Consider the following 13,068-nt stretch of genomic DNA (forward strand, 5'->3'; position numbering starts at 1 on the left):
CACTGTCCTTCTTCTGGCCCTCAACAATACACAAGCTAAGATGAACAGTTAGTCTAGATAGGACTTCCACAGACAGACAGAGAGATTAGACAGATATTAGATGTATAACTGTCTTCTGTAGCTCTCCCTTTAGAATCTGAAATCAAAGTTAAAACACGATCAGGCTGTTAACAACAGATCAAATGATTTCCCCAATATTCTTTCCCCTTGGACGACTGACATGTCAATTCTTATCTGCCTTGTTATCCTCCAACCATTCAATGGGCCTCAGGGGATCATCTTCATGTGGAAAGAGGCGTTTTGAATTTCAGTCAAATCTAATTTGGGACTTCAACAAATCAAGTGGGTTGAATCTCTATTGCTCTGTGGTCACTAACCAATCGTGTCAGAATGAATTGCCATTTCTTTCTCACTCAAAATCCGCTTGAACAAGTTGAGTAGATAAACAGCCCAGAGACTTAAACAGTGTCTTGGGAGAAGAAGTGTAACCGAGCACCATTTCATCTTCAGCCCAGAGTCCAGTGCTCAAACTTCAAAAGGCTGCAACACGCCTTCCTGTAATTTGATCAAAACTTGAGACGAGGAAAAAGAAAAGATTTCAAACAACTTCACCCACTGGAGAAAAAACAACTTTGAAAGATTCCTCTGCAGCTAAAAAATTTAAAACAAAGACAAACGCAATTTACTTGAACCTTGCATCATCATCTTACTGGTAACTACAGCTTTCTTACATCTTTATTTTTGTACCTTTGGACCAAATTCTTCTATCAGTTGCAAAAACATGATGTACTTGAAGAAAACATGGCCCAAAGGAGCGAGAACCAAGAGACGGGTCCCTCGTGTTAGTTTAACTATCTGAAGTGAGGAGTTACTATCAGAAGCCTTTTCCTCATGGTGTGTAAAACATGCAACAAACGGGTGAAGGCCACAGACACATGGACAAATCTGTTAGTCGGAGCAGATCATAGGAATCTCAGCCGCTCTGCTGGATGGACAGGGAGACTGCTGGACGGACTGGGAGACTGCTGGACAGACTGGGAAACTGCTGGACGGACAGGGAGACCGCTGGAGGGACTGGGAGACTGGTGGACGGACTGGGAGACTGCTGGACAGACTGGGAGTCTGCTTGACGGACAGGGAGTCTGCTGGACTCACATTGAGACTGCTGGACGGACAGGGAGACCGCTGGACGGGCCGGGAGTCTGCTGGAGGGACTGGGAGACTGCTGGACGGACTGGGAGACTGCTGGACGGACAGGGAGTCTGCTGGAGGGACTGGGAGACTGGTGGACGGACTGGGAGACTGCTGGACAGACTGGGAAACTGCTGGACGGACAGGGAGACCGCTGGACGGGCCGGGAGTCTGCTGGAGGGACTGGGAGACTGCTGGACGGACTGGGAGTCTGCTGGACTCACAGGGAGACTGCTGGACGGACGGGGAGACTGCTGGACGGACGGGGAGTCTGCTGGACGGACCGGGAGACTGCTGGACGGACCGGGAGTCTGCTGGACTCACAGGGAGACTGCTGGACGGACGGGGAGACTGCTGGACGGACTGGGAGTCTGCTGGACGGACTGGGAGACGGCTGGACGGACGGGGAGTCTGCTGGACGCACTGGGAGTCTGCTTGACGGACAGGGAGTCTGCTGGACTTACAGGGAGTCTGCTGGACGGACTGGGAGACGGCTGGACGGACAGGGAGTCTGCTGGAGCTCTGACCGTCACTGGAAACAAACCCATGACGCTCGGAGACAGTCACTGTCTTGTGGACACTTGTGTTGTGGCCAAGCTCACAGCTGATCTGCAGGTGCCTCTCTGTTCTGGGGGACAGAACCGTCCCATAGTCAGAACCATACTGTTCCCTGGAGATAACATTCCTGTTGGGAGCTTATCTTTAACCTTGCTGTTGTTGTTCTGCCCGTGGGGATTATTACCACCACCGTGCAATCTTTCACTTTGACACACAATTACTGTGAATTATGAAGCGACAGGTCGTGGTCCCCCTCATTGTTAATGCTTTAAATGCAGCATTTGAAGGGTTGAGGAGTTTACCGGTCCCAAATTGCCGACATGGAACCAGGCGGGCTGCGCAGAATAGAGCATTCGATCAAACAGGCAGGAGTTGTGTCTCTATTTGCAGGTAGGCCAACGCAAAGAAACTGAGCAAGCAGAATAGAGGCAAAGCTCAGAGACACGTACAGGAAACACCGGGGGAGCGTGGCAGCAACACAACAGGACTGAGCCCAACTGAACAGATGAACCGTCAAAGAAGACTAAAGCAGGGCACAGACAAAATACACAAGGGAGGCCGGTGAAACACAAAGACACACAAGGGAAGACACGTCGAGTACAACTTGGAGCAACAGAATAAGTTCAGTAAATCCCAAAGGCTGAAGGAAACCCAAACACAATTAAACAAAGTTGTCTGAAAGTCCCTCACGCTGCAGATCCTGTTCACAGAGAGCAATGCTCCTCTTTCTCTCAATCAGCAGCTGCATTGAAATACTGTTTGATTGACGGGGTTTTTGAATTGTGTGTCTGCTGTTTGTTGACAATGCACATGTATCCAGAGGCAGGTGAGGAACTAAAACCACTAAAGGTTTACCGTCTGCATGTCTTAGATCCTCCAACTGATAGATCATGAATTTACACACAAACAGAAGACAGGGATGTTGCTCGCTTTACGGTGAAATGTAATTTTTTAACCTACCAGGTGGTCACAGCAGAGAAAGTGTCCTTATCATCGTCTCCCTTTGTTTTCAGCTTCACATCCATGACTCCCTAATCGCACTCGCCACTTAGCTCCTTTGTTCTCTCCTCAGCGTTTCAGGCTCAAAGTGGAACAACGGGATATGAGCTCATCCCACTATTAAAATAGAATGAATGAGTTTTTAAAGACAGCTCCATCTGCATTACTCTGCACATTCAGAAAGTAAGAAGGAAATTCATTTTTTAATATAACTAATCCTGAAGACGAGCAGAAGTCAGAACAAGACAAACACAGGAACAAATGCAAGCGCACAATCCATTTATGTCTTGGCCGTGGAAACAATGGAGGCTGTCACTCGGAATCCATGGGAAATCAGTCCACTTGACGCCCACACGAGAGGGAGAGAGAGAGAGAGAGAGAGCGAGAGAGAGAGAGAGAGAGAGAGAGAGAGAGAGAGAGAGTCTTCTATCAGATTCAACAGTTAGTCACTAGTCACTGGGCTGCAGTGAGTTTCTCTGCAATGCAATTTGTCTACAAAGCCTGAAAACACGAGCCTGGCCTAATCTGCAAAAAACTAAAATATATGAGATTTGATTTGAGTTAAACGGCTCCAGGATCCAGGTGTCGTCACAAAGTGGAATGGAACGATCCAGAAAGGTGAACCACCGACAGAAGACTCTCTCACTGGCACCAGTACAGATCCATACGGGCAGACTGACGCACCACACAAATTAAAAGAACAAAGATTTCAGTGTAGAACGACTCATCGGATCAAAGCCTTCACGGGATCAAAGCCTTCGATCAACAGGAGACGTGTGTTTACTCATTTCACTTCTGAATTTGCCGCCTTTGTTATTTTTCTTTTCATCCCTCGTTTCAGGTTATGATTCAGTGCAAGGACAGACGCCACAGTGCGATTCAGATCAAAGCCCGAGATAAACAACAAACCCACATAAAAGCCACGCTGCAGGTTAAGAAACACACACACACACACACGCATATAGAACAACACCCTGTTGTGTGCGCTTATTTATATGCAATGCCGAGGGTTTGAGAGGCATTTGATTGATTATGAGTGTTACACATTAAGCTGATGCCATGAACATTATAACAACATTAAAGGCACAGCAATGAAACTACAATACATTGATTTGTTTAGGAGATTTATTTTGTTGAAAACTAAAAAACAGACTTAGATGTTGAAGGGGAAGGGAGTTGTTTTAAACTGACTAGTTGTTTAATTTAAGTTTGATGCTGCATGGAAATTCATAATTCTAACCCTTCCTATATATGGTCGTAGAATTTCTTTATTTTATAAATTGGCTCCGGAGACTATGGGGGGTGCATTTTTCTGACCTTGTACCTTCCACCAGATGTTTCACGGCCAGGAGGCTTCTGGGCATCTATTGTGAGGCAGTGCAGGGATTCCATGTTTCTATCTCCAGCTAAGAGTTACTCAGAGATGAGGTTCACGCTGTCAGCAGCTTCACTGAAACATGATCAATTATCCAGAACGTGGACGTCTCTCTGGTCCCAGTGGAGACATCAGGAGAGTCAATCAGCTGTGTTCACTCAGAGGACAAACTGGGCCGAGCCAGAGCTGTTGGCTTGGCTGCTGTAATGCTTTTATTTCATTATTATTAGATTATATTATTTATTACCTACACGACTGAACATTAGTCATTCAATTTCGAATCAAAGAAAAAGACTGTAAACAACAACAGCTTGTTTAACAAGCACCACCTTTGTGTACAGAGCCTGAAGCCACGGGGGACATTTCCCTTTGTAACTAATACTGATACAAACACTGTGGTTGATTTCCAGTCAATGGGGGGGGGGGGGCAGCTCTTGTGCTTTTCAATGTGTGACTGATTTCATAAAATTATATGTGTAAGAAGTCAGCAAGGTGACATTTCCCTGATAGACATCCATGTATAACATGTTCAAATATGTGATTTGACTGTTTTAAGGAGGAACAGTTTTATAACAATCCTACGACAACGTGGACTCTATGAGGTATCGGTATGGGATCCTTGTTTCGGCTGCAGCAGTCAACGTTCTTAAAACCCATCGTGTGGAAGGATCATAGACTCATCTCTTTATTTGCTCTTTTGTGTTTCACCTCCATGTTTTCCATGTGTGCTGCTGCTGCTGTCTGTGATTGGCTCACGATGCCTCCTGCAGGTTCTGGACAGAATCTTTCACCATTGAATTTTCCCCTTTGTGTTGACTCGTGCTTGCAATCGCCTATCTGCCTTGTTATGCCTTCCATGCTGAGTCGGCTATAATTGCCACACTGCCTCTTTCTCATAAATTGAAACTGTGAGACTATTCCCTCTGTAGATGAATCCATTCCTTGTTGCACCTTTATGTTCAACCTTCAAAAACACTGCTTGCTTCCTCTCCTGTGTTTGGTGCAGACCAGAAAGAGAAAGTTTAGAGACCAACGTTTGTCCAGAATCCTTTCAACAAAGACGAATGCTGCTCTTTAACTGCTAAATGAAGCCCCTGTTTGCTAAAGACTTCTATCAGATGGCCCCCCCAACACAAACATCAACCAACCACTCTGCTTCATTAATATATTTACCACACATTGACCACCTTAAACAACAAGGCTCCGACTTACACCTGAGGATAAAGTGAACTTATCAGTGACCACCACTACCGGTTTGAAGATGTTCAGTGACAAGATCCAATGATAAAAAAATAAAGCCTTATCCTGCAGTTGAGGGCTGGTTTGAATTCCAGTTAAGCCAGTGTGGAGTTAGCATGTTCTCCCCATATCTGTGTGGGTTTCTCCCAGTTACTCCGGCTTCCTCCCACAGTCCATAGACAAGCAGAGTGGGGATTGGTTAACTGGTGTCTCTAAATGGACTGTAGGTGTTAATGTGATTGTGCATCATTGTTTGTCTCGATGGATTACCTGCTCCTTTAAAAAACTCCTCCATCCTACCTGCATGGATTAAAACGTGGGAAGAGAAACAGACACAATTAAATTCAACAGCTAACGAGCTTTTCTGTTTCTACATCAATGTTTTTTATGTTGAGCGAAACCGAATCGTGCATCATCTCAGGACAAAGCCACGAAAGAGGAGTGGGTGTGTAGACGTGTTGTGTTGACGTGTTGTGTTGTGTCTCTGTCTCCTGATTGATGTGTGTTGTTCCTGCCGCCCGAGGCTCTGATCCATTCTCCTGCCTCCTCCACCGTGCTCTGCCTCCACTGCTCCATCAGCCCGGCTGCCGGCGGGGCTGCTTCTCTTTATGTTGGACAAGAAACCATTAGTGCAGCTGTTCCAATCCTCTCTTTCTGCCCAGGGATGGTCAAGAACTTCCCTTCACTGCACTGTAATGTTCCACAGGCTGCGGATAGGGCTGCGCACCAAGACGATTAAGATGGACGGATGCATAAAACATTGCCTGGGAAGGAAGCGGTTCAGAAACAACACCGGGGTGTGATTGCTGCTGACTTCAGGCAATTCTGGGCTTTAAACTCCAAAACATAGCACAGTGTTGTTTCTCCCTAAGTCATTAAAAAGATATTTTAAACTAAATTGTAATATCCAAACTAAAACAAACGATTGAGTGTATAAATTGAGGGGAAACACAAACCAGTATCAAGCTGTCACACGTCTCCACTAAAGCTCTGATGAATGTGTTGTTTGGTTCAGTGCAGCGGAGATGAACCTGTTAGAGACATAATCTCTTTCTCCTCAAGGACCTGCTGTTATTGCTCTTCACCACAGCTCAGGGTTGTTTTTGTTGATTTGAGGCTGTAGCTCCACAGAGGCTCTAACAAGATGCATCGACACGTAGCCGGGAGCTCACAGTCAATTCAGACTGTCAGGAGATTACATCATTATTATTATTAAACTGGGAGATTGGAACCACAATAATCAATAAGGTATTATCTGGTATAGAACTGTCCTGATTACAACATGGTCGAGATCTTATTGCTCCGAGATAAGCGAACACATAATAATCATATATAGGTAAAGCTGTCAAGTGAAATCAGATATTTGCAGGCAAGGTTACTGAAGATGCTGGATATGAAGAAGGGAAATCATTCATAACATTATTAATTTAAACTTGAAAATTTGTGCTATGTTTGATTTTTATCCAGCGGCTGCATCTTCATAGTGTATTTTAGTTGGTGATGTTGCCTGCGTCCTGGTTATGTTATTAATTATTCATCACAAGTTTGGCAGCACTTCAAAGGGGAAGATATTCCACCACCTTTACTCCACCACATCCTTCTGCCTTCGAACCACACGACATGTGGAGGCTGGAGGCCGACGAGCCTCTGGTGAGAGGAGGCTCACACCTACAATCCTCGGAATATCTCCTGGTAGGATGGGGGGGGGGGGGGGTCTACCAGTCAAATACTATAGGTGATCATGATACAAATAACCAAATAGGTAAAAAACTAGATGGATTTACAATCTTGTAAAAAGGAGTGATCATTCAGGTTTTACATTCTATATTTTTTCCCTTTATTTGATTCATTAAAAGTTGTGGCATGCTTTTATTCTGAAGTTCCCGCGCTAGAGGTGGATATATCAGCCTTCCTGTTCAGTATTCATTATGGGTATTTTTGTAAGTGTTCTGCAAATCACTTTCATAAAGACTGCCGCAGTTTTCACCATTAATCATCTGTTTATTAGCTTTCAGTTCTAGTGTGACGAGGATTTTAAAATGTCATATTCAAATCAGAAATACTTCAGACATTATTACACTTGTAGTTTTGTGTTTTGTCAGATAACGTAAACCATTTAAGTGAAAAATTTGTCTTCTCCTGATAGTAGATTGTAATTACTGCACAACATCTTACATATTTAATAACAATAAGCAGTATAGGACTTTTTGTTATTGGTCTACTGAGTGTAAAAAGTGCTCCTGGATAATTCAATACTAATAAGTTGTTCCTGGTGACTAATGAAGAGCCGGTAAGAATAACATTCATGCTAATGAGCAACTAGTGAAGGTTCTTCCATCTGAGTTGTTGAGTAATTAGGAAATGAAATAGAAAACTAAGGTAAATGTAATTAAAAAGCAATTTTACATGTGACTTCTTACAGAAAGTAAAGATACTGGTAAATACAACATTAGAAATTTAACAATTAGTAGAATTTCGACTGTTCTTACTTCAATATACAACCTTGTGCTAAAAATAACCTGGGCCTCTGGCTACTGGACGTGTTTCTGCCAAATTATGAGTCTAACCCTTTTCTGAGAAATATGCAAATCAGTTCAGATTAATTGCCTTGTCACGAATCCTCACAGTTGATCCCGTCCCCGAGTGAAGGATCCCATTTGCATATCTCATTTTGCATCTATTCTCTTTCTGATGGAAAGCTGGTGATTATGCTTCAGCTTTGCCCCGCTGCCCTGTGAGTGAATGAATGTGACCCGGGCCACGGAGGGATTTAATCACCCCTGACCCCGCCCTCGTCAAAATGCATGAAGCAGCAGGGGGCCGATGTTTATTCAGCTCTCACAACACATGTCAGCGCCGGGTTGTGTTTATGACCCAGAGATGGATTATCATGCAGCAAATTAAAATACACGATGCAAGTGAGAGAGGGAACGATGATCATCACATTAATGACTTTTAATGACAGTTCAAACCTTTTACTCTCACATGGATCAAAGGGAAAAGTCCAGATGAAAGCAGTGACTGATGTAAATGTGCTGATGTAACAGAATAACAAACTAAAGTCTTCAGGTCATCATCTACCTGCTGATTCAACAAACTACAGACTGGGTGTGTGTGTGGAAAACAGATCTCACTAACAGTCCATCTAATCGACGAGTCAGTCGTTGTGTGATCTCTTCAGGGTCATGGGAGGCGCAGTGCTGTTTGTGCTTCTTGGTTGTGTGTTTTGTATCAGAACCGGGGAACAGAGGAGCTTAGAATGCTCACACAAGGCAGAGTTCAGGAAGTTGAATCAGTCCAGGTCGGAGCATGGGGTCGGATCAGAAGGTCCGAGGCGAAGGAATCAAAAGGGCAACGGCAGGAAAAACAGGTCATGGTCCTGCACTAGGAGACTCACAAATACACAACGCTGGAACGAGGCGACACTAGGAACACACAACCAACTGGCAACGTGAGGGAAGACACACAGGGTTCAAGTACACAGACAAACAGGGGATAACGAGACTCTGGATACGTTCAATAATAAAAGCAAGACTCTGCAGAACTAGTTAAACATGTCTCCTGTCCTCGGCAGCAACCGGGTCTCACGGGTCAAAATCTTTACAATTTGATTATTATAATTTCACCAAATCCGACTGAGATACAGACACACACGCACTGAGCCACAACGGGCGCAGATCTCTGTTTAAAGCAACAACAACAACAAGGTCTTCCATGCAGACAAACCAGGCAGGATGAACACCAACCTTTCTATCACCATGCACCTTTGACTCTTGATAAAAATCTCTGCACACGACATCCAGCACACAAACAATTAAACCTTAAACTATAGATCTGTTTCAGAAATCCCTGACAAATGACTGGAGCATTAACGAAGCTGATGTCTTCATCCTGTCAACACAGTGAACCAGTGAAGCATCTTAATGCAAATCAGCAAATGTGTGAATTTCCTCAGCAACATGTGCGACTGACCCACTGCATCATCACTCTGTCACATTGATATTCTCCAGGTGCAGGTCCACCCGAGACACAAAGGAATAAACCCTCCATGCACTCAGTGTTTCTTTAGCCTAGTTGAATCTACAGAGGTTTCTGAAGCCTTGTGTAATGTGTGTGCCACAGAGGAAGAACATTAGTGAAACTACATTCAGAGCATCTGCTGACGTCTGTGGCAACAAAGCAGAGACATAACGTCACAGCCAATGAGGAGCCTGATGAATTCTGACGGCCTGAGAAGATTATTTTCATCACTATTTTTAAACTTTCATGCTTGAAAACATGTTTTTCTGATCATGTAACGGTTTGAATCACGAACACATAACGCAGCCATTCATCCATCGCTGCACCCTGAGGCCACTGTGGCCAGCGAGGCAGCCGTCTGCTCACAATGGAATGATCTCTAACAACAGGGACTTAAAGATACAGTTAGAACAAATATAATGAAGCTGCGTGAAAAGCAACAGACTCCTCGGACACGATCGGTTTAATAATCTGAAGACTGGACAGGATCTGGAAAAGGAGCTGATGTGCTCTGAAGGAACTCACCTGTTTCACATCGTAAGCGAAGAGGACGTACTTCAGGTCGGGGGACACAGAATACTTGGCCACGTTGAAATTGATCTAGTAGAAATAAGACATAAAGAAGGATCAATACTATGACATACACAGATACCCTAATATGATATGTACAGAGTGTGCAAGAGTATTGTCTACTTACAAATGTTGTGTTGGTCAGAACGATCTCGGTTTCATTGGTGAGGATGTTGAACTTGATGACGTGGCCGTCGCTGTTCCTGTAGATGACTTCTGAGTCTGTGTCGAGCGACAGAACAAAGGAAACACAACACATCTCTATGAGGGAGATTGAATTTTGAAAAGCGACAAAAGGGGGAAGAAGAAGAATGGACCATCGTAGAATGGACCGGAGCAAACAAACCACTAAATCGTTTTTAAAATTGCAAAGACGCCATCAAAACCAAATACTTTCTCTGCCTAATTGTTCCCTCAAATGAAATAACGGCCCAAAAGGGAGATTTCGCAGCAGGGCCGACTCAAAGGCAACGCTCCACATGTTTCATATTCTATGTAACACAACATGTTCTGTACTGATTTGCAGAGCATTGTGCGGCACAGCCAGGAAAACCTCTTTTGTACTGATGTGACTGTATTGTCGGGTTTGTGTCAAAGCCAAACAACTCACAAACCTCGCCCTCATCAAATGTCATAGAAATGTGGGATGGTCACGAACAGAAATGACAGACAAGTACACACAAACACACACACAGAGAAGACAGGTTCATAAACACAACACAACTGTGACTGATCAATGCTCAATGTACAGATTGTAAACGGTAAATCTCTCTTTGGTTCAGGGTTTGACAATAATGTTTCCATCTTTCAAATTAAAAGCAGCCAAGAAGTACTATGATTTCTTTACAGAGTCTCAGGTGAGAAACTGAAACCAAAAAGTTCACTGACAATATTATCTTCTACACAAAAATCCCATTAACAGTGGAGGACATGTGACAAAGTAGATTAAAAAAAAAATACAAATATATATACAACTAATCTGCTGCAGGATTTCAGCCTTGGCCCCAAATGATCTGTCATCAGTGGTCACCGGTCGGTCGCTTGATTTTCAAGGCAGAACCGCGCCTGAGCTCCTCTCCACTCCCAGAATGCATCTGCAGAGTTTTCTTTACGGCAGCTCCTGCTAACAGGGGTTAGAACTCCATCTGGACTTTCAGTGGACCCACTGGTGTTAGCGTAATGCAGACGCTGCAGAAATGGGATCTGTGGTCACATGATTCTCGAGGAGAGCCGCTGGGATTATTGTTAAAGCAGTAAACATCTTTCCCTGCTGCTCGGTGTCACATCATGTGTCTGTTCTCTTTTGTTTCACCCACAGTGAAACCTGTAGTCCTAATGCTACTTCCTTCATCCTTTCTGCTCAAAAACAAGTCTGTGTAATGAGTAATAGCAATACGACAAACTATAATATTCACTGAGTAACATGTCTAGCCCACTACACAAGTATTAGAGCACCAGCAACTCAACACCTTCCCACCTGAGATGTCACCATCACCCAGCAGCTGAAATCCTTTCTGTCCCTGATGCTGTCGTCCACACTGGATTATTCTAACATATTGGATTTCATCACGTGGTTCTGAGTGATGCAGCTGTAGGTTCTCGGACCCTCGTCCATGTCGGATCAGACTTCAACGAGCTCCTGATGACTTAACAATCTTTGAAATTGGCTTCACAGCTTTCTGATCGGGTTGAAGCGTATGTTCCCTGTTCTGCTCTTCACTCTCAGAATAATGAGGGACTCCTGTCGGTCCCCAACTTTAAAAAGAAAAGGTGAATGGATGTACATTGACACTGTGTGAATAGGTGAAAGTCATGCCCTGATATGTATTATATATTTTACACAATCTATTTTTCTGCTCATTCATATTCATACATTCCATTTCAACACTGCCGGCACATCTGTCAGAAGTATTTGGGGTTTCCAAGGCAACTGGAACTACAGGATCAAACTATGGTCTTACAACTTCCAAACTTAAAATTAAAACTTCCAAACTTAAAATTACTTTTTAACATTAACTTCCAATTAACTGCTTCTCTTTCAGTTCATCTGAGACTCAGGGATTCTATTAAACCTAGTTTGTTCTCCTGCTAATGAGATTCTCACAAACCACTAAATCTCTCTATAGATCTAGCTATCTATAGATAGATCTATAGAGAGATAGATAGATAGATAGATAGATCTATAGAGAGATAGATAGATAGATAGATAGATAGCACTATAGAGAGATAGATAGATAGATAGATAGATCTATAGATAGATAGATAGATAGATAGATAGATAGATAGATAGATAGATAGATAGATAGATACATAGATAGATCTATAGAAAGATAGATAGATAGATAGATAGATAGATAGACAGATAGATAGATAGATAGATAGATAGATAGATAGATAGATAGATAGATAGATAGATAGATAGATAGATAGATAGATAGATCTATAGAGAGATAGATAGATAGATAGATAGATAGATAGATAGATAGATAGATAGATAGATAGATAGATAGATAGATAGATAGATAGATCTATAGATAGATAGATAGATAGATAGATAGATAGATAGATAGATAGATAGATAGATAGATAGATACATAGATAGATCTATAGAAAGATAGATAGATAGATAGATAGATAGATAGACAGATAGATAGATAGATAGATAGATAGATAGATAGATAGATAGATAGATAGATAGATAGATAGATAGATAGATAGATAGATAGATAGATAGATAGATAGATAGATAGAGAGATAGATATATAGAGAGATAGATAGATGTAGAGATAGAGAGAACATCTAGTCACTTGTTACTCGAGGTTGTCGACCATTAAAATGTGTCGATGGGTCTCAATGAGCTTCTGGAGCAGATGAACTCTTGGCTGCAGTTTTACTGGGAGACAGTCGTGGTTCACTCGAGGTCACACAACAATATAAATACTGTAATAATCATCTGGCTCAGACGACCTGTGGGCCTGGGTTTTAAGAGCCGTCTTGGGAACACAGTTAGTGTCTCTGTGGCTGGGTGCAGGGGTCACGTCTGGGTCATCAGGGTCACCGACAGTCACATACACACAGCAGTGATAAACAAGCCAACACAGATGTGTCTGCTGAAA

General features: G+C 43.1%; 1 protein-coding gene across 1 annotated transcript in view; it reads right to left on the reverse strand.

The window, feature by feature from the left end:
* LOC133967722 (inactive dipeptidyl peptidase 10-like) overlaps positions 1-13,068 on the reverse strand; it is a 77,526-nt gene that overhangs the window by 22,134 nt on the left and 42,324 nt on the right. Inside the window, exons 4-5 of the mRNA XM_062403350.1 lie at positions 10,080-10,174; positions 9,908-9,982 (exon numbers count right to left, since the gene is read on the reverse strand). Coding sequence (XP_062259334.1) covers positions 9,908-9,982; positions 10,080-10,174 — 170 coding nt within the window. The remainder of the gene's footprint in view (positions 1-9,907; positions 9,983-10,079; positions 10,175-13,068) is intronic.

Source organism: Platichthys flesus, chromosome 13 (genome assembly GCF_949316205.1).
Source record: "Platichthys flesus chromosome 13, fPlaFle2.1, whole genome shotgun sequence".
Classification (NCBI taxonomy): domain Eukaryota; kingdom Metazoa; phylum Chordata; class Actinopteri; order Pleuronectiformes; family Pleuronectidae; genus Platichthys; species Platichthys flesus.